This window comes from Equus asinus, chromosome 20 (genome assembly GCF_041296235.1).
Source record: "Equus asinus isolate D_3611 breed Donkey chromosome 20, EquAss-T2T_v2, whole genome shotgun sequence".
In the NCBI taxonomy this organism is placed as follows: Eukaryota; Metazoa; Chordata; class Mammalia; order Perissodactyla; family Equidae; genus Equus; species Equus asinus.
This window is the reverse complement of record NC_091809.1, coordinates 80400410-80422872: the sequence shown is the minus strand read 5'-3', so window position 1 is coordinate 80422872 and position 22463 is coordinate 80400410. Positions and strand designations below refer to the sequence as shown.

General features: G+C 35.7%; 1 protein-coding gene across 3 annotated transcripts in view; it reads right to left on the bottom strand.

Moving 5' to 3' along the window:
- The window catches only part of RSF1 (remodeling and spacing factor 1), a 136548-nt gene that overhangs the window by 37206 nt on the left and 76879 nt on the right, over positions 1–22463 (bottom strand). For 2 of the 3 annotated variants that reach the window (XM_014859668.3, XM_014859669.3), the window contains exon 5: positions 16242–16396. In XM_014859668.3, coding sequence (XP_014715154.1) covers positions 16242–16396 — 155 coding nt within the window. Of the gene's footprint in view, positions 1–16232; positions 16397–22463 lie in introns of those variants that run through there. The other variant, XM_044752289.2, reaches the window with a different exon arrangement.

The following is a 22463-nucleotide window of genomic DNA, read 5'->3' as shown; positions in this document are numbered from 1 at the left end:
AAAGAAAATAGACCATGTTATGAGCCAACAATTGAGAGAAGAAGGAATGTTCAAATTCTACTAGCAATCAAAGAAATTAAAATTTAAAAAGCAATACAACTTTTAATCAAACCAACCAGCAAAGTTTCTACTTAGTGATAATGTTCAAAGCTTCTATGAGTATGATGAAAGGAATACGTTCATATACTGGGAGTGTTAGTACAAACTAGTACAATCACTCACTGATAAATATTTGTTAAGTGCTTGCTTTATACTTGGAACTTTCTTTAAAGAATTTTTAAAGACATGGGAAAATCTTTACGGTAGAATGTTAAGTACAAAACTTAGAACATAAAACTATATTTATCATATAATCTCAATTCTAATAAATAAATAAATAAGCAACCATGCCTAAATAAAGACTGGAAAACAAAAGATCACAATATTAACAGTGGTATTGCCTCTTAGTCACAAGATAATGAATAATGTTTACTTTTTGCTTTACACTTCCCCAACTTTCCCAGAGTGAACATGTACTATCTCCATAATCAGATAAATTATAAGCAACCCAATTTAGGGTGGATGACTAAGCTTCCAGGTTTGTCCAGGACTGAGGGGTTTTCTAGGACGTGGGACTTCCATGCTAAAAGTGAGACAATCCTGGACAAACCAGGACAGTTGGTCACACTATTCCCATTCATGTCTAACCTGTCCTTAAAATTAAGTATGTACACAGTTGTTTTTACAATGGTACTGCTAAATTTCTTTGAAATCATCTCCTCCCACTCAGTATATCAACCTAAGTAAAATATGTTGACCATTTTACAAGATGGCCAATTAAGGCTTAAGGAGCAAATGACAGCAGAGCAATACAAATCAACTCTGGTCCATAAAAAGCACCCCTTCAGAGGCAGTATTTGTGAATTCATTTAAGTTTGGATTTACCTTTTTGAATTACATTCAAAATTAATTCACAATCAACAGGCACAATGCACCTACCATGAGCAGAGCTCTGTATCAGTTACTGGGGATACAGGAAGCAACAAGATTGGTATTACATTAAATTCACGGCTACCAGCTATCCCTGAGATACTGACACTGCCCAGTAACCTTATTACTCTTCTCTAGCAACAACTAATTCAATCTTCTTCACTATCGTCAAACCTCCAAACTCTCTGCCATGTTCACATTTTCAGATGATTCTGTCTTCAATTTCACAGAGAAAATAGCCAGGGGGCAGAAGCTCCTTTTCATCTCTAGACCTGAAAACCTACTCGTGTTAAAATAGAGACACCATTTTAAGCTAAGGTCAATTCTTCCACCTATGCTTTGGATCTTATCTGCTCCAGCCAATTCAGGAAGGGTTTTAAACAAGGGCATCATCTCACTTGCTTTAATGGGATCTCATTGGCTACAGCCAGAGAACAGATGAAAGGGGAACAAGGACAGAAATAAGAATAGTTAGGGGATTGTTTCAAGAGAATTAATGATAAAAGCTCTTCATTCAGATTAAAAACCAAAATTTGCAATAAATCCACAAGGCCCTACAAAATCTCCACACTCCTCTCCCTCACCTTCCGTAGCCTTACCTCTCTGACTTCATTTCCTCCTCTATCTAAAATACCCTTCAGCCACATTGCTTACCGGGCTATTTCTAAAAATCAGGGGCTGGCAAACTTACTCTGTAAAGGGTCAGATAGTAAGTATATTAGGTTTTGCAAGCCAGATGGTCTCTGTAGCAACTACTCAATTCTACCTTTGTAATGTGACAGCAGCTATGGACATTAAGATACTAAACAAACAAACAAAATTTAACAAAACAGTGGCAGGCCACATTTAGCCTGCAGGTCATAGTCTGTTGATCTTGGCTGTAGCTTATTAAGTGGGCATGCTCCCACCTCAAGGTCTTGATTTGTTTTTTGTCTGCTTAAAAAACTTCTTCTTCAGCGATCTGTATGGCTTGCTCTCTCAGATCCTTTACTTTTACTCATGTCACTTTTTCAGTGAGTCGTTTTCTAGCCCACCCAATCTAAAATCACATCCTCTCCTTCCCCAAATTATTTTCCCTCCACAGCTCCTTGCCATCCTCTAACATACTATATAGTTTATTTATTAATCTTGCTTATTGTCTATCTCTCCACACTACTATGTAGGTGCCATGAAGGCTAAAGTTTGATTTTGTTCAGTTTTATTCCCAGTACCAAGAACAGTGCATGATACACTGCATGTACTCAATAAATGTTTGTTGATTGAAATGAATGAAATATTACAGGTGAAATATCCTCCACGCCTAAGAGAGGAATATATTCTTGCAACTGAAATTTTGCTTGGCAAAGAAACTTTTCACCATTTCGAACATGCTGACAGACTTTAGTTTCCAAAAGGGGCTTAAAATACTGAAATTATCATTTGATGTTATCACCATGCACATAATGGACAAACAATGGGAGCTGCCTGCACTAAACATCAATACTACTATTTTACTGCATGCTAAGGGTGTATGAACTGGTGCCAATTCTTTAATAACTTATTAAGAAATTACATGGTAGATGTTACATGGTGGATATTTGATAAAGGTATTGGGAAGTTTTTAAATCAAGTATAACAAAATAAAGAAAGCCACTCAAAACAAATGCACAGCTTAATAAATTATTAGAAGGTAAACAGGAAATAGAACCTTGCCACCTACTCCAAAAGCCCTAGACATGCCTTTTCCCAAGAATAATTCCCTCTCTCTCTACCAAGAATAACCATTAACCTTTTATATTAACCACTTTATTTTGCTTTATAGTTTAGTTTTACCTGTTTATTATTTTTTTTAGGTCTCTTTAATCTAATATTGTCCCCTTTATCCTTTATTTGTCTTCCTAGTTAGTTGTTCAAGTAGCCAAATCATTTGTTCTACGATGTCTGGATTTTACTGACTACATTCCCATGTTCCTCTGTCCTTTTCTCCTGTAAATTTTCACTTTGATCTATAGCCTTCATCAGATTCGGGTTCAATTTTTGTGGCAAAACTACTTCAGTGGTGGTGTGTCTTTATCAAGAGGCATTAACGTCTGATCCTCTCTCTTTTTGTGATGTTAACAGTCAATATCTAAAACTCTTAATTTATTAGGGATTGCAAAATGATGACATTCTCATTCTGTCATTCCTCTACCAGTGATTTGCTGGAATAAATTCTATAAAAATAAACTTTACTAATCCACTATTTTGTTATATAGTAGTACAGTTCATATGGAAAAGGTAGGAAGAATGCTTGATTCTTTTCCTTTAAGTTTTCAAAATCATAATTTGGTCCCCACTGGCATCCTCAAAGGTAACCAATTTTTCTTTTAGCAGCATAATGAAAGCATGGATTTAAGACATATTCAATGTGTTTTAATCCATTATAGTAGTTCTCCTTGTTGATGCTTACATTGTCCTATCTTTGGCAGTGGAAACCTTTAAGCTGGCTCTTGAGTCTTTTTGACATGACTTTGATAGTGTCCATATTACCTGGAATGACAAGATGTTTCTTGGCTCATTATGCCATAGAAGTGGAATCAGCCACTTTTCCAAGAAACCTTGGTTTAATTTAGTGGAAAACTCTATTTCAAGACCACCATCTGGGCGCTAAGGATGCTCACTGCTACTGGGTTGGCCATTGTTTCTAAGTCTTTTCTGTGGACAGAGCTGGAAAACACACGTATATATTCTTAAATAATAAAAAATAACTATGAGTTCATAATGACATTTCAGTGTTTTCTTATTCTTTTTATCCTCCATCTTATTTCTTTTTCCCACAGTGAGAATCTTGGTTTTCAAGGACACTACAGATGATGTAATTAGAATATCACAGTTATTATTTTTCTCATATTATACACAAAACATTTCCCAAACAATATTGACATCATCACCAAATGACCTAATAAAGTTAAAAGTTTTTGTATGTACTCTTCCCATTCTTTCTCCTTCTGTTCAGTCTTATTATATCTCCATTATCAATGCACACAGCCATTAAAGACTATAAATTCTTCCTTGCATCTGTCATTTAGTTTTAGTTACATGTAACTACAAATTTAATGCTCATGCAACATTCTTTGTTAAATTTTTATCTGAAATAATTTTAGACACACAGATGTTACAAAAATAATTTAGTACACCTTCACCTGTTTTGCCTAAAGTTAACAACTTACATACTCACAGTACAATTACCAAAACCAGAAAATTAACATTAGCAAAATATATTAAACATTCTATTTAAATTTAGTCAGTTTTCCTCCGTGTCCTTTCTGTTCAAAGATCCACATCTCATTTTATTCTTGTGTTTCCTTAGTCTCCTCCAATTTGTGACCGTTTCCTCATTCTTTCCTTGTCTCTTCTGACCCTGACATGGTTATTTTGTAGAACACCTCTTAATTTGGGCTTGTTTGTCATTTTCTCAAGCCTGGATTGAGATTAGGTATTTTTGACAAAAATTCCACAAAAGAGAGGCTGTGCTGTGCATTGTATCAATTATATCAGAGGGTACATGATGTCAATACCTTGATCATTTGGTTAAGGTGGTGTTGGCTAGTTACTCCACTGTAAAGTTACCATTTTCTCCTTTGTAATAGGTAAATATGTTAGGGGAGATACTTTGAGTTTATGTTAACATCCTCTTTCTCCACAAACTTTCACCCACTAATTTTAGCATCTGTTAGAGATCTTGCCTGCAACAATTACTACTGTAGTGTTTCCCTAATGGTGATTTTGTATTTCCCTCATTCCATCTACATTCCATGTAAATGATACTCGCCTACAGGGAAGAGATGTCCCTTCATCTCCATTTATTTACTCAATTATGTACCTACGTAAGTAGGAACTCATGGATATTTATTTTACTCTATGGGTTAAAATCTATCAATCATATAAATTTGTCGCTAAAACAATTTCTGCTTTCACCATTGGGAGCTCTTTCCCATTGGCACCCGTGACCTAATGATAGGTCGAAATTCTTTTTAGAGCACATCCTTAGTTTCTGGCATTCCAAAATGTTCCACTCATCTTGCATTTTCCCTGCCTATCCTTGGAATCAATCTCATCTCTGATGAGTGCTGGTTTCTTTTATTGACAATGATAATCTGAAATAAAAATCTAGAGGCTAAGAGTACTCATTGTGACTGGGGTATCATTGTTCTTAGACTCATAACCAGAGGTAGGAAATGTATGTATGTAGGCTAAACCATACAACTGAATACAGTTATATTTATTTCTATCTCACCCACTATGGACGTTTTGTTAGTTGTTTGGCTATCTGAAGCTCATTCATCAGAAGATTTCCATGGAAAGACTCAGGGGAAAACAGATTGTACTATCTGCAGTCTTTATCTGAAAGTCACTTTGTCTGGAAATAAAATCCCTGGCTCACATTTTTCTTCCCCTTACATGTATTATGGCATTTTCTTTCGGCATAAAGCATTGCTTTCAAACAGTGATGGCAGTCTGATTTTCTTTTCCTTGTAAGTCACTTGGTCTTTTTCTCTGGATAGCCAAAGTATTTCTTTCTTCAAAGCTCAATAATTTTACCAGAATATGTCTTCATATTTGTTGTTCTGGGTTGATTTTCCAAGGTATGCAGTGTCTTTTCTATATGTAGTCTCAACATTTTTATTTCAGGAAGTTTTGTTAAACATAGTCTTTAGTATTTTTATCTTCCCTTGCTTTGGTTTTCTTTTTTGAGGACCCCTGTTGGATTTTCTTTGCCTATCTTCAAATCCTTCTCTCTTCATTTCTTTTTGATTTATCAAAAAAATACAGCTTTCCATTTGTGATTTTTCAAGGCACTAATTCTTGTGTTTGTTGACCCAGATGTTTCTTTTCAATTTTTGAAAAATCTTAACTCTTTTCTGAGTTCTACCACCTATTAAGTTATAGTTTTCATATGTTTTGTAGGAATGTCTTTTGGACAAGTTTTCATTCTCTGTATGGATGTTATTCTGCTCATTATTCTCTTTTGTTTTTATAATCCTATGAGATTTGACCTTGACTCTTTTTATTTGCTTATTTTTATGTCAAGTAGTTTTTCTAATTTCATAGCTCTAGAGCTCCCCATTTGTTATTTTTGTGAAAGATTCAAAATTAAAGTGATTTACTTTATGAGGTCACCTAACTCTATTCTTCTCTCATACTTTTATTCGAACCTTCTTTTTTTGCTTGTCTCTATTGTTCCCGTCCTACCTAATTTGGATTCTATTCCCAGGAGTTTGGACAAAGCTCAGTGTGGAGTTTTGTCCTGGAAGGGAGCTTTGGCTAGAAGAGGTTTGAAAAGGCCCAGAGTACTCCAGCTCCTTTAAGACTGTAGTTTCAGATACTGTCTATAGTTTTTAATTTTTGCCAACAATATGTTCCTTTTATGGGAGAATTTGTAGAGACTCAAAAACAAACCATGCCACTGCCATTTTCTAAAAATCATGAATGAAAACTTAAAATTTTCTCCTTCTGATTCAAGTCACAACAAAATCAGAAAAAACAGCTTCAACAGTTTCTCTAATCATGAAAGATTTCTTTTGCTTTTCTCCTTCCTTCGCTGTCTCCTTTCCCCCTTTCCTCGTTTCTTTCCTTCCTCCTTAATCAGCACAAATCTTTCACATAAGAAACAGTATGGTCCATGTCCTATTGTTCATGGCATAAAAATAAAAGAAATGCAAACTTCAATGTATTTTCTGTCCTTTATCTTTGCTATTTAAGTCAGGTCTGATGTAAAGAAGGAACAATAGTGATGATAAAGGTAGCACATTTTCTTCTATTCCTATAAAGGAAACTATTTAAGAGATCATAACAAAGTAACAATAACACCTGTATTTATCTGGTCTCTACTTGTCTGGAGTAAAACAATATTTAACATGGTAATAAAAATAGTGGATTGTTTTGTGCTCAGCACAAGAACATTTTGAAACCCATCCATAAATCTCTAGATTAAATCCTCAGATTGCATCAAAATATTTCTTTGTAGCTGTAATAATAAGTATTCATCTCACTGGAGTTACAAACTCTAATGGCTACACGGGCCAGGCAGATAATATAAATGAATAAAGTGGGCTGAGGGTAAGAAAAACAAAATGCCAGAAATATAATTAAATTCTATTTTTATCCATCACAATACAAATTTGTATGATGCTGGAGATTATGTTTTAAATAGAAAAAACCTACTTAATTTTTACATTTTATTTCATAATTCATTATTCCTTTGATTTCAAATCAGAAACTATGTAATTTTTTTTCTGTCACCATGACAGTGTGGGATCTATTACTTAGTACTGTTATGGGTAATATAGAATTTAGCCTTGAGTCATGTAATAGGGAGCAATGTTTACTACTATACACTTTATGTCAGAAAACAGCTATTCATGAATGCAGGTATTTTCAAACATTGATAGAGTTTTTTTTTTTTTTTAAGATTGGCTCTGAGCTAACATCTGTTGCTAATCTTCCTCTTTTTCTTCCTCTTCTCCCCAAAGGCCCCCAGTACCTAGTTGTATATTCTAGTTGTAGGTCCTTCCAGTTGAACCATGTGGGACGCAGCCTCAGCATGGTCTGATGAGTGGTGCCATGTCTGCACCCAGGATCTGCACCGGGAAAAACCTGGGCCGCCAAAATGGACCACGTGAACTTAACCACTTGGCCATGGGGCTGGGCCCCAAACATTTGATAGAGTTTTGAAGAATGGTTTTATATACAGTCATCAACTCTCAGGATATCAGGATATCTCAGGATATTCACACAATTTTTGTAATTGAATGCCATCATTATTTAGTTTTCATTACTATACTAGTAAACTTTGGTTTAGTAATTTATCCTGTAGCTCTTCATTCCACTCTATCAATATTATTTAAGAAAGGCAAACTAAACAATATTAATTTTTCTTCTGAAGTTTAAATTCAGAGAACCTATCTTAGAACTCAGGCCATCACATATTTCTGGATACCAACTGCAGTGTAGGAAAGTGGGCCAGATTATTCCTTATCTACTGTATTTCCTATTGAATCAATTTCATGAAAAAATGAGTAAATCAACTCATAAAAGTGCAATATCCAAAGTGTTTCAATTGTATTGCCAATCTAACAAAATTGAGTCTTTGGGAAAATGTTAATTGATGAGGTAGGAGCTTTTCCTTGAATGACATTAAAAAGTTACAATTTTTGGGGGCTGGCCCAGTGACGTAGCCGCTAAGTTCCCATGTTCCGCTTCTTGGTAGCCCGGGGTTGGCTGGTTCGGATCCCGGGTGCAGACATGGCACTGCTTGGCAAAAACCATGCTGTGGTAGGCGTCCCACGTATAGAGAAGAGGAAGATGGGCACGGATGTTAGCTCAGGGCCAGTCTTCCTCAGAAAAAAGAGGAGGATTGGCAGTACTTACCTCAGGGCTAATCTTCCTCAAACAAACCAACATAAGTTACAATTTTCCTCCCCAAGAAAGGCTTCCTAGCACCACACCATGACTAACCCATTTATGGGTCATGGGCTAAGAAAAGCTTTTCTCCTTCTCCTGAGAATTTGACTGTTGGTTAAGTTCTGCTCCCCTGGTAAACTAAAAAAAAACTGGAATGTCAATTGGGTCACTTGGCAACAGTGCTTATTAATCAATGGCCTCTAATTGATAAACTGCATCTGGACTGAGAAAAAATATATAAATACATGATAGGGATGTCATACTTTGGGCTCTCATGAACGCAGTGACTCTGTTTTTGGGCATGAGGACCCTAGAATATATGCCTATAGACTTTATTCTAAGAGATACTGGCTTCTGTGGAACATGAGGCTTTTAAGACAAAGCAGTTCCTGCACCTACTCAATGTGAACTCCATATACTTGCTCTAGAAGTTGTCACCTGGAAGAAGATAGTTCTTGGATAGCCATATGAACTGCTGCAGAGACTACGGTAAAGACTACTCCTCTTGGCAAACTCTGACTCCCGTCCCACATAGATCTTAGAACACTGATGCCAAGTGTGGTCTGTAGTACTCTCTGAGTCTGAATGCTTAGTTGAACCTAAGAAGATTCCTGATGGACACTGCAGATCATCAAACTTCACAGTACAGAAGAATACTGTATTGTGTAGTTCATTCATTAGGCAAAACACTGATTCACCTATGAGTCAAGCTTTGAGAGCTTATCCAGTTCAAAAGGTTAATTAACATGACTTTGATAAATTGCATTTTTAACTTTTTTATACAAATAAATATCTAGATAATGAAACAACTTAAAGTTCTTTTGTCTTTAAAAATGTTACATCTTTTCAAAATGTTGTCACCCCAAATTTAAGCTTTATATCAGACATTATGTTCACAATGGACAAAAGAGGATCATGTGTAAGTTACTTTTTCTAAGTATGACCTGTCCACATTTATATTTAAGACTTTTCCCTCAATACAAACAAAAAATTTTCCTAAAGTTGGGCTCATTAAGCAACCATATCGAAATTAACTCTGTTCATTTAAAAATTCTCATAAATGCTACAAATAAAGAAATCATTATGGGTAATATCATCAATATTCGTGCTTTCAAGAGCTACGATAGAAAATTTAACAAATGACTTAACTTCTTGTCCCATTTGCTCCTGGCAATCTATTCAGTATGAGTATTTCCAACTGTACTTATACATGCAAATGCTCATTCTAGTTTGATACACTTCTTTTGCTGCACTCAAACTCAACATCAAAAAAAAGGTTTTGATACACATGTAATTTTTTTTCTTAAGAATATATAACTGCTCATCATAGCATTCATTCAGAAACAAATCTCTTTCAAATTTCAGTTCTCTCCCTGTCCCTCCCAATTGCTCCATCACGTATCTTTTCTATTACCCATCACAGTACTTACTATGGACATGTTTCATAATACTACATGTACGGACTGAATTATGTTCCCTCCAAATTCGTATGTTAAAGCCCTAATCCTCAATATGGCTGTATTTGGAGACAGGACCTTTAGGAGGTAATTATTGATGACATTCTAAGGATAGAGCTCTAATATGGTAGGGCTGCTGCCTTTATAAGAAGAGGAAGAAACACCAGATCCCCTCTCCACATGTACAAACAGAAGAGGCCATGTGAGGACACAGAAAGAGGTAGATATCTACAAGCCAGGAAGAAAGCCTTCACCAGAAACTGAGTCTGCTGGCACCTTGATTTGGGACTTCTAGCCCCCAGAACAGTGAGAAAATAAATTTTTCTTCTTTAAGCCACCAAGGATGGCATTTTGTTTTGGCAGACTAATCACTACATTAAGTTATATTATTTTGCCATGTTGAATTTAAGCTTTATATCAGATATCATGTTAATAATGGCCACAAGAGGATCTTCCAAGATTACTTTACCCATTATAACCGTGAGAATATTCTTCACTTCTGCAAGCAATTAGCCCCTCTCCCATTTTTCTTGGTCTGCTTTTGTTTTTTTCAATATTTGATATAGATATGAATAAAATTTTTGTCATTTTAAGAAAAACAAAATGTAAGTACTAAGTTCAATTTTAGGGGACACGAGAAGACCATGGTAAACTGGAGAGTGTGAGTCCCACCAAGGAAGGTCAACAATTACTCAGGAAGAGCCTGTTGCTGACGCATAGAAATGATGGTCCATAGTTACCAACTCTGCTGGTTTTCAATTTTAAATGCTGACACCAAATTCAAATTAAGAAAAATACACATGAAAATATATGTTCCCACAAAAATCTGTACATGAATGTTCACAGCAGCATTATTCAAAATAACCAAAAAGTGGAAACAACTCAAATGTCCACCAACTCATGAATGCATTGACAAAATGTCTATCCATACAAAGGAATACTATTCAGTCACAGAAAAGAATGAAGTACTGATATATGCTACAATATGGATGAATCTTGAAAACATTATGCCAAGTGAAAGAAGTCAGACACGAAAGGCCACATATTATATGATTCCACTTATATGAAATGTTAGAACAGGCAAATCCATAGAGACAGAAAGTAGATTAATGGTTTCCAGGGGTTAATTAAGGGTAGGGAAAAATGGCAACTGCTTAATTGTTACAAGGTTTCTTTCTGGGGTGATGGAAATGTTCTGGAATTAGATAGTAGTTATGGTTCTACAACATTGTGAATATACTGAAAAACCACTGAATGGTACACCCTTGAAAATGGCGAATTTTATCTTAGTTTTGTTTTGGTTAAACAAAGCAGCACTGTACAAACCAAAATAAACATGTTTTCAGGCCAAATTAGGTTTGCAAGCTAAACTGCCAGTCTGTAATTCCTATTCTTTACTAGAGATTCTCAAATGATACTGTTTTCTCATTCTACATGCAGGCAGAAGTGTATGACTGCAAAAATTAACAAAAGGAGAGTCTTTTTGTAATTAGTAGAAAAAAACTAAATTAAAGGTAAGGATTTCCCCCAACTTTGGTCTACCCTGTAAAAGCTCCTTTTTAACTTTTTGGTCCTTTCTAAATTAGAATACAGTATCTAACACAGAGAGAAGACATATATTAAACTTCATGGTGTTCTTCATGGTGTTCTATAAGCACAGTAACTTCCAGGTTGTGTACCATCTGAAATTATATCCTGAGTCTTGACAGACATAGAATGGCTTAAGTGACACCTAACACTCCCTTCAAAATCTATCATAGTCTGAGAATAACAATTCAACAAGTATGTGATAGCTTCAAGCTTGGCAGTATGACTGACACTAATATAAGTGGGATAAAAATAGTATAATAAGTGCTAACAGAGCTCAGAAAAGAGATCAAGAAGGTGGGATTCCAGATGGCCCTAAGTATAACTGGAATTTCCACAGTGGAGGAACGGAATCTCAGGAAGATAAGAGCATGACAAAGACACAGAAGCAATGCCCACGACATAGGGAGAAAATAAATGCCTGTAGATGACCTGGAACCAGTGATCATGTAAGGAAATAGTAGGAGATAACTCTAGAAAGATAGGTTGAAGCTAGACTGTGAGATTCTGAATGCCAGTCTAAGAAATTCAGACCTTTTCAGAAAGCAATTCTAATTATCTTTGAAACAAAAAGGCAATTTAATTATTCACCTGATGAATTTTTTTAGGACATATGATGTCGTTTTTGGATTTTTTTTGCCCACTTTTATAGGTAATGTATTTCTCCTTGGCACTCGTACAAAAAATCATCTTACTAAGGTTAGATACAAAGCATGGCAATTTAACTGATGATTACAGAAAACTCTATTTTAGCTGCAAGAATGGCTGTTTTATTCTTTCTCCAGCTCCTATTTATTTTTCCTTCTTGATGTTTGATTTTCAAATATTCAACCATACAATTTTTAACTTTTGTCACATTTTCCTTTACTACTCTAACTATGTTAGACATTCTCTAGGACTGCTTCCAGCTTTTAACCTACTCCCTCTGACCCCTACCCACCTAAGGGCAATGTTTATTTATACCCGAGAGTAATAAAAATGACAAACCAGAATCATATTTCTTTGGTTTTGCCATCGAACAAAATATAACAACTATATCCGAAAAGATGGAGTAATAGATAGGGCTTTGGGGGCTGAATAAAACTGTCTACTACAAATTATGTGTAAGTGCAGCATCAAAAGTGCACGGCCTCTGAAGAAAGATTAAAGACTGCCCAGGTGTGAATATTGGGTGTGCCACTAACAGGCTTTGTGACCTTGGGAGAGTTACTTAAACCTTTCCTCATCTCATTTCTCTTGTTTGCAAAAAAGGAAATAACAATGTAATACCTATTAGGGTGTTGTGAAGATGATATGACTTGATATATGTAAAGGTCTGAGAACTGTGCTTGGCACATGGTAAATGGTATGTGTTAGCCATTTAATCCACAATAGAGTAAGCTTCACAAAAGCAAGAGTTACAGTCTGCTTTGTTTACTGAATGTCTATGGCTAAAATCATGTTTGGCACATAACAGGTGCACAATAAGTATTTGCTGAATGAATGAATGCGTAAGAAATACTTTGCTGGTAACAGTAAGAGAAACAGAAGAGACTATTTAAAAGAGAAAAACAGAATTAAATGTCTTGCTCCTCCCTTACTTTTTCAAAAGATGTCCTCCCCCACAGACTTTCTCTTAATTGTGTTGAGTGTTATTAATTGTACTTTCTCTTAACAATGTTCAGTTATAATATCAGCATTCATTGAGGAAGATTTTCAGAAACAGCTGTATGAAAGTCTCTGCTGTATTTGTTTCCAAGGTTAGGAGACCGCCCTAAAACCCCACTACTCAAAGTGTGGTCCTCTGACCAGCAGGACCAGCAGCACCTGGGTCCTTGTTAAAAGGAAAATCAGCAGACTCACACAAGACTGACTGAATCAGCTTTTCGATTTAAAAAAAGATCACCAGGTGAAGAGCATGCACATTAAAATTTGAGACGTACAGCTCTAGATCACTCTAGTTAAAGAGAACAGGCTTTATGAGGATCAGGGTTCAAATCTAGGCTCTGACACTTTATTATCTATATGACTTGGGGCAAGTTTATAAACTTCTCAATACCTTCATCTGTAAAACTGAAACAACAATAGTGGTTATCTCAAAGAGTTGCTATGAAGATTAAATGAAAATGAATAAGCCTCATTTGGTAGACTACAAAGAAACAGGATATGCCCAACAAATGTTAGCTGCTCTTACTGTTGAAATCCCCACTCCTCTAAGGCCCCACAGTGAAATTTTAGAATTAAACACTAGGAAGAACTTTACTCAGCAAATTGTTGTGTAGTTTTTCTTTCTGATTAAAACTACACAACGAGTCTGCCTTCAAGATCCGTGTCAAATTTAAGTTCACCTAACAGGAATAATTGTCTCTTAAATTACTGTTATCTTGCTCTCTTTTTCCAATTTATATTCTCTATGGTCTTGATTTTCACTGTGTATGAGAATAAGCAAATACACGAATGAATGACCAACCTGAATGCCCAAATAAACAAACAATATTAAGTCTAAACTCAACTAATCCTTAGGGAATGCTACTAAAAAAATCTGGAAATTCATTAGGGGGTACAGACTACTTTAAAATTATTAAGCTTTACTGAAGTAACCTACAAATTGAATTATATAGAAAAGAATTTTTCAAATCAGAAATATGGCTTACGAATAAAACCACCACAGATTTTGAAATCATATAAACACTGGTCAAAGGAGGACAATAATCAGGAGTTTTCCTAAAAACAATGCTTAATATGTAGGAACATTATATCCTACATTAAAAGGCACAATTACTTGTTTTCAAGCAATGCTTGCAGCTAGGGAATGACTTTATGGAAGGTTTCCTCAAAGTAGCAAATGAGGTAAGAACATACTGCCTTAGGGTTCTAACAGAAACAGCAGAGGAAAACTAAAAGCAAAGGAAGAAAGCATGATAAGGAGAGTAAATCCCTTCCCGTGTCATTAAAAGGTATGTCATCAACAAAAAGTATTAATTGAAAACAACGTCAGACAAAATTTCACTTGGTTTCTTTCCTTCTAGAAAGGTTAGGATTTGATCTGCTTAGTCAACCAAATTAAAAAACTCAGCTAGGAAATAAGGTTTAATAATTGTTAATTAGTGTAGACTTAAGAGTTTGCTAAGTACAACCAAAAACAAAACAAAAAGCTCAATTAAAAAATGGGTAAAAAACCTGAATAAATATTTTTCCAAAGAAGACATACAAATGGCTAATAAATACATAAAAAGGTATTCAATATCACTGGTCATTATGCAAATGCAAATCAAAACCACAGTGAGATACTATCTCACATCCATTAGAATGGCTATCATTAAAAATAAAACAAAACAAAAACAAAAACCAGAAAATAACAAGTAATGGGTAGGATGCAAAGAAAGTGGAATACCTATGCATTACTGGTGGGAACGTAAAATGGTGCAGCAGCTACGGAAAACAGTATGCTGCATCCTCAAAAAATTAAAAATAGAACAACCATATGATCCAGCAATTCCATTTCTGGGTATATACTCAAAAAAAATGCAAGTAGTGACTCCAACAGATATTTGAACACCCACGATCACAGCAGCATTATTCACAATAGCCAAAAGTTGGAAGAAACCCAAGTGTCCACTGACAGGTGAACAGATAAACAAAACGAGTTGTATATATACAATGGGATATTATTCAGCCTTAAGAAGGAAGGAAATTCTGGCATATGCTCCAACACGGATGGACACTGAAGACACTATGCTCAGTGAAATACGCCATCACAAATGAACAAATATTGTATGATTTCTCAGATATAAGGTTCCCAGAGTTAGTCAAATTCATAGAGACAGAAAGTAGAATGGTGAGTGCCAGGGGCTAGTAGGAGGGGAAAATGTTGAGTTAGTATTTAGTGGGTACAGAGTTATAGTTGAGCAAGATGACTCTAGAGATGGATGATGGTGATGGTTGTACAACAATGTAAATGTACTTAATGCCACAGAATTGTACTTAAAAATAATAAATTTTATGTTATGTATATTTTACCACAATAAGAAAATTGTTTGCCAAGTATCTTTGCATTCTTAAATTAGTAAAAGATACTATATTTTGATGATCTGAAAATTTTTTATTTAAATTTTTTTTTTTGAGAAGATCAGCCTTGAGCTAACTACTGCCAATCCTCCTCTTTTTGCTGAGGAAGACTGGTCCTGAGCTAACATCCATGCCCATCTTCCTCTGCTTTATATGTGGGACGCCTACCACAGCACGGCTTGCCAAGCGGTGCCCTGTCAGCACCCAAGATCCGAACTGGCAAATCGTGGGCCACCAAAGTGGAATGTGTGCACTTAACCACTGTGCCACCGGGATGGCCCCTATTTAAATTTTTTAATGTTTAATATACAAGAGCAAAGTACTCAATGGTTTCTTGCTACTGCTGCTCTTTTTTTTTGTGAGGAAGATTGGCCGTGAGCTAACATCTGTTGCAACTCTTCCTCTTTTTCTGCTTGAGGAAGATTAGCCAAGAGCTAACATCTGTGCCAATCTTTCTCTATTTTGCATGTGGGTTGCTGCCTCAGCATGGCTGGCCAATGGTGTAGGTCTGCACCCAGAATCTGAACCTGTGAACCCGGGCCGCCAAAGCAGAACGTGCCGAACTCAATCACTACACCATGGGGCCAGCCCACCATTGCTTCTTTTTTTTCATTAAATAAAAGAAAAATCAATCTCCCTTTACAGGAATGCTTCCAATTTTTCAAGTTGAGAGAATTCCAATTTATATAGTTGGGAAGAGGAATGGAAGAAGAGAGAAGAAATTACAAAACAAAGTAAAACAAAACACACAAAAAAAACCTTGTTTAGGTGTTTCTTCCTCCTTTTTATTCTCCTCATCCTCCAAGCTGGGACTTTCCCGGGAAGAGCTGTCCTGTTGGCTAGAATTTTTCAATAGGACAGGATCGATTTGTGCTTTCAGGAGGGCAAGAGTCTCAGCCAACTCGTTTCGATTTCTAAACAAGGGAAAAAATAAGACAGCATAAAAATCTTTCTTCTGTTCTAAGAGCTTTCAGAATAACACCTATTAGAAATTAAAATTAAAAAAACACATTACAACATCCAAAACACTGGTACAGCTAACCCTAATTAATCTTGAATTTTAAAATTAAGTATTAGGAATGAATACATATTAAAATACACTATTCTCCAAAGAGGTATCTTAGACTATTCCCTCTATTAATTAGAATGGCAATGCAAATGTCTTTGGCTGAAAAGAAAGGTAAGAACAAACAAACAAAAATCAAAGTTTGAGAATATTTTAAAGTACTATGCAACCTCTAAGGAGTATAAAATCAATGTAAAATTTGCTTGAAGAAGCATTTTTTTAACCAAATAATTCAAGTTCTTGATTCATCTGGATATAAGAATGCTTTTCCACTTACAGAGAGAATAACATTTGATATTGTTATAAAATTATGATGCAGATCTTTCTGAGTAATTATGGCAAAAAGTCAGTTCTAATAACACAGTTCAAACACCAAAGAATTTAGGTTACTAATGCTGTTTCATCAATTATAATGTACAACTGCAGGAAGGGAATTCAATTTGAATTAAAAATTCAAGAAAATCCCCAATAAATAAGATTCTACTCTATAAATTCTCTATTTTTACTAACAAAACCAGTGTTATGGTCAATTTAAATGCCACTTAAAAGTAAGAAAATTCACTTGGATATTTGTCCTGCTCAGATAAGCTGTGTGAAATGGTGACGATACACAGGAAACTCTGGACTGTGAGTTGGGAAAGTTAGTTCTAGACCCGCCACTACGTTAACTGATCAGCACCATGATCTTCCCGTGTTCTCAAAGCACGGTGCACGCACTTCTACTTCTATGTAGTTAGTATTAAGCTGAAATCACTTGCTTTCTATCTGTTATGCCACATACGCTCTCTATCCTCCTTTCCCTTTCCACCTCCATCCCAGCTAAACTCTATTGCTTGAGAGCAGGGACACTGCCTTATGAAGCGGGCTCTAAAAAAAATATGTAACGAGGGGCCGACCCCGTGGCCGAGCGGTTAAGTTCGCACACTCCGCTTCAGCAGCCCAGGGTTTCCCTGGTTCGGATCCTGGGCACCGACATGGCACCACTCATCAAACCATGCTGAGGCGGCGTCCCACATGCCACAACTGGAAGGACCCACAACTTAAAACAGACAACTATGTCACCGGGGGTCTTTGGGGAGAAAAAGGAAAAATAAAAATCTTTAAAAAAAATTGTTTAAAAAAATATATATAATGAATAAATAGAATCCTTGTCCCTAAACTAGATGGTTACATGGCCCTGGACAGGTCATATATCTTCATCTATAAAAGATCGGATTCTTTGAGTATTATTAAATTGCCCTCCTAAGGAAAGTAATAAAATCGCCACTGATGGACATCTTTCAGAAATTAAAATGACAATAGTTTTATCTTTGTGTATGGGAACGAATACACAGGTTTATATATATTATAAATATCATATGAGAACACATAATAAAATGAACAATTTAGAATTTATTTATTTAATAATAGAAGGTTAGATTAGATGCTCTTTCAAGATCCTGTCTGGTACTGCCTCCACTTTACAAAAAGGAAAATTAAAACTCACAGATGTTAAATAAATTTTTGGCAAAGTTCCTATCTCCTAACTTCATAACACCAACCTGCTTCTAACCTAAGGCTCTATCTACTTAACGTTATTACTTCTCATATTTCATGAAGAATTTCATATGTAATAAGTGCTTTAACGTATTGTTATCTTTGAAGTCATGCTGGGAACTGAAGAATATATTGAAGCTTTTCACTATACCTATTTTAAAAAAACTTCCAACCATTAGAAGAGAGCCAATAGTGCTCAATTATTGTCAATAGTGTTCAATTATTTCTACTACTCTAAGCAACCAAGGAGTTTGGCAGAAAAATTTATTAAAGAACTCTCTAGAAGGCTTTTAACCTGACTACTGTGTTAAAACACAAGCCTAATGTAGTTATTATATAAAGAGAGAAAACTATCCATCTTTGGATTTCTATTTTGATCTAACAATTAGATTTAGTATTCTAAATAATTTTTTTAGATCCTACTTTTGAACTAGTAAGAGGGAATTTTTATAAACATACATATATTCAAATTATATCCAAATTTCTTACCACTATCTACAGGACCTTTTAGAGTAGACTATGACTCTAACAACAATTCAGTTGCTTTGCCCTCCCTCCCTCCACTGCTTTCTTTTCCCTAAAACATTTCCTCATTCAGGCGTATTGAATCAGATGTATTTCTCCAAAATATCCTGCTGTCTTAGGATGTCAGGTGTTTGCACTTCTGTTTTCTTAACCTGGAATGTGTTCCCCACAGCTAAGTCCAATTACTCTTTCAAAGACAAGCACAGAATGGATAAACAATGTGGTATATCCATAAAGGCAATATTATGAACCATAAAAAGAAGTGAAATACTGATTCTTACTACATAGATGAACCTTGAAAACATTATGCTATCTGAAAGAAGCTAGACACAAGGGCCACATATTGTATGATTCTATGTATATGAAATGTCTTGAAGAGGCAAATTAAAGAAACAGAAAGTAGACTGATGGCTGACGTGGGCTAGGCAAAGGGAGAAGTGTGAATAACTACTAATGTACAGGGTACAGGCTTTCTTCATGGGGTGCAGAAAATGTCCTGGAGTCAGACAGTGGCGATGATTACACAACTTGGTGAATATACTAAAAACCACTTAACTGTATTAAAATAAAGTGATGATGGCTTGGACAAGAATGTGGCTATGAAGGGGATGAGGGATGATCAAACACACTGGATACATTTTGCACAGACAGCTGATTGGATTTGCTGACGGACTGGACATGAAGTGACAGAAAAAGAAAAGTCAAGGATGTGCCTCCAAGGTTTTGGATCCAAGTAACTGAAAGGATGTGGCTGCTCAACTGAGACAGGACAAACACGTTGAGGTGGGAAAGGTTACAAGCTCAGTTTTGGGCAGATCGACTGATTTTGACTTAACATATCTTAAAAGATTACAAACTCTTGTATTTTCCTTTCTGTACGCAAAGTTAATCTAGACTTTGGTGAAATGGAGCATATCATCCTAATTTATTATTGCGGAATATGCTTCTTCCTAGTCTAGGGGTTGTTCAGAATTTGAGATAGTGATTAAACCTTTCAGAAGCACTTGAGCTGATAGTCCAATTCAATAAAAAACAACAAAAATGGGGCTGGCCCTGTGGCTCAGTGGTTGAGTTCACGCGCTCCACTTTGGCAGCCCAAGGTTTCACTGGTTCGCATCCTGGGCATGGACATGGCACCGCTCATCAGCCATGCTGAAGCAGCACCCCACATAGCACAACCAGAGGCACTCACAACTAGAATATACAACTATGTACTGGGGGCTTCGGGGAGAAGGAGAAAAAAAAACAAAACAGACAAAACAAAAACAAAGCCAAGCACAGGCATCATCTAATGCCAAGTATAGGTTAGGTACCTGGTTGGTCAATGAAAACTGTACACACTATTCAGAATTCAGTTTTGTTTTGTTTGGCGAGGAAAATTGGCCCTGAGCTAACATCTGTGTCAGTCTTCCTCTATTCTCTATGTGGGATGCCACCACAGTGTGGCTTAATAAGCATTGTGTAGGACTGCACCTGGGGTCCAAACCTGTGAAACCCCAGGCTGCCAAAGTGGAGCACACAACCTTAACCACTATGCAACTGGGCTGACTCCAGAATTCAGTTTTTAGAAAGTGATTGTCAAACCATTACCAATTCTTAAAATATTTTAATTGAGGTATAATTTATATATTTTGAAATAAAAAGAAGATCTTAAGTGTTCAGTTTATCAGTTTTGACAAATGCATACATCTGTGTAATCCACATCTCTAACAAGATAAAGAACATTACCATCACCACAGAAAATTCCCTCCTGCCCTATCCTACTCAATTCCTCTCCTCCACCCAAAGCCAGAAAGAATCAGAACTTGGATGATTGTAACTAGAGATCAGTTTAGTTAACTCCAGAACATCTTAACAAATGGAATCAAATGATAGGTACTTTCTGGCTTCTTTCACATTATGCTTTTGAGACAAATTCATACAGTTGCATGCATCATAGTCATTTCTTTTTACTCCTTAGTAGTAATCCATGTATGAGGACTATTATGAATAAAGATGCTATGAACATTACTATACAAGGCTTTTTGTAAACATGTGTTTTCCTTTCTCTAAGATAAACATCTAGGAGTGAAATCGCTGGGTTATGGGATAACAGTTTGTTTAACATTTGAAGAAACTGCCAAACTGTCTTCCAAAGTGGTTATACCATCTTACATTCCCACCAGCAAGGTGTAAAAGTTCCAGTGGGTCTACATTCTTGCTAACACGTGGTGATGTAAGTCATTTCATTTTATTCATTCTAGTGGAAGTAAAGTGGTATCTCATTATGGTGTAAATCGGGAATTCTCTGAGGAACAATGATGTCAAACACTTTTTCATGTGAATATTGGCTGTATGTATATACTCTTTATAAAGTAACTATTTAACAGTCTGCATAAGACTTCATCCTCCGTAGCCAACTTGGTATAAAAGCACTTTCAGGAGGCCCTCTCTGATCTTGAAGAATAAGCTAACAGAGTTTGGTCTAAGATTTGCAAAAATTTTCTCATCATTAATAACCAAATACTATCACTTTGTGGGGTTCATATTTTTTGCTTATCTTTTTCATTCCTCAAGAAATTCTCTAGACATACCCCCTAGTGTAAATTAATAGCATTTATAACATGTTATTTGATCAGATGTAAGAAATATTTTTCTGTACTTTCATCCTCTTTCATTGAGGCCTAAAGTAGAGACAAAATAATGGTGACAAATACTATCCCTCCACAGCAATTCTGTTTTGAACATTAATTGGAAGAAGTGGGACACTGACTACAGCTTATATATTTTTGTTTTTGAAATCTATCATAACTCTTGGTTAAACCATAAAAACATGCCACTTTTGTAGCTTAAAATGTTCAAATGTTGGCAATTTCATGTGGTTCAGTGAAACTGAACCACTTTTACTCTTTTCTAAGTAACTTACTAAATCCTGTTGTTTAAACTTAAAATATAATTCTTTATATATCAGTCAACTACCATATATCCATGTCATATATACTTATATTATGAATTTTACAACAAATGGAAATTGCTACTTAGAAGTTTGAAGACTATGATGATGTTATGGTATTAATTTTTTTTTTAAGATTTTTTTTTTAGACCAGTTTTAGGTTCACAGCAAAACTGAGAGCAAGGTACAGAGATTTCTGAAATACTTCCTACCACTGAACAGGCACAGCTTCCCTCATTAACAACATCCCCACTGAAGAGGTATATTTGTTGAAATCTTGAACCTACTCTGACACATAATTACCACCCAGAGTCCATATACATTAGAGTTCAGTCTTGGTGTTGTACATTCTATGGATTTGGACAAATACATACTGGCTTGTATCCCTCATTATGGTATTATACAGAGTAGTTTCACTGCCCTAAAAATCCTCTGTACTTCACTGATTCATCCCTCCCTCCCCTCTAAACCCTGATAACCCCTAATCTTTTTACTATCTCCACAGTTCTGCCTTTTTCAGAATGTCATATAATTGAAATCATAGAGTTCATTTCAGATTGTCTTCTTTCACTTATTAATATGATTTAAGCTTCCTTCATGTCTTTTCATGTTTTGACAGCTCACTTCTTTTTAGTGCTGAATAATATACCATTGTCTGGATGCACCACAGTTTATCCATTTATCTACTGAAGGATATCTTGATTGCTTCCAAGTTTTGGCAAGTATGAATAAAGCTGCCATAAACATCCTTGTGCAAGTTTGTGTGGAGATAGTCTTCAAATCCTCTGGGCAAATACCAAAGAGTATGACTGCTGGATCATGTGGTAATGATTAACTGTAAGAAACCACCAAACTGTCTTCCAAAGTGGCTGTGCCATTTTGCACTCCCACCAGCAATGAATGAGAGTTCCTATTGCTCCAG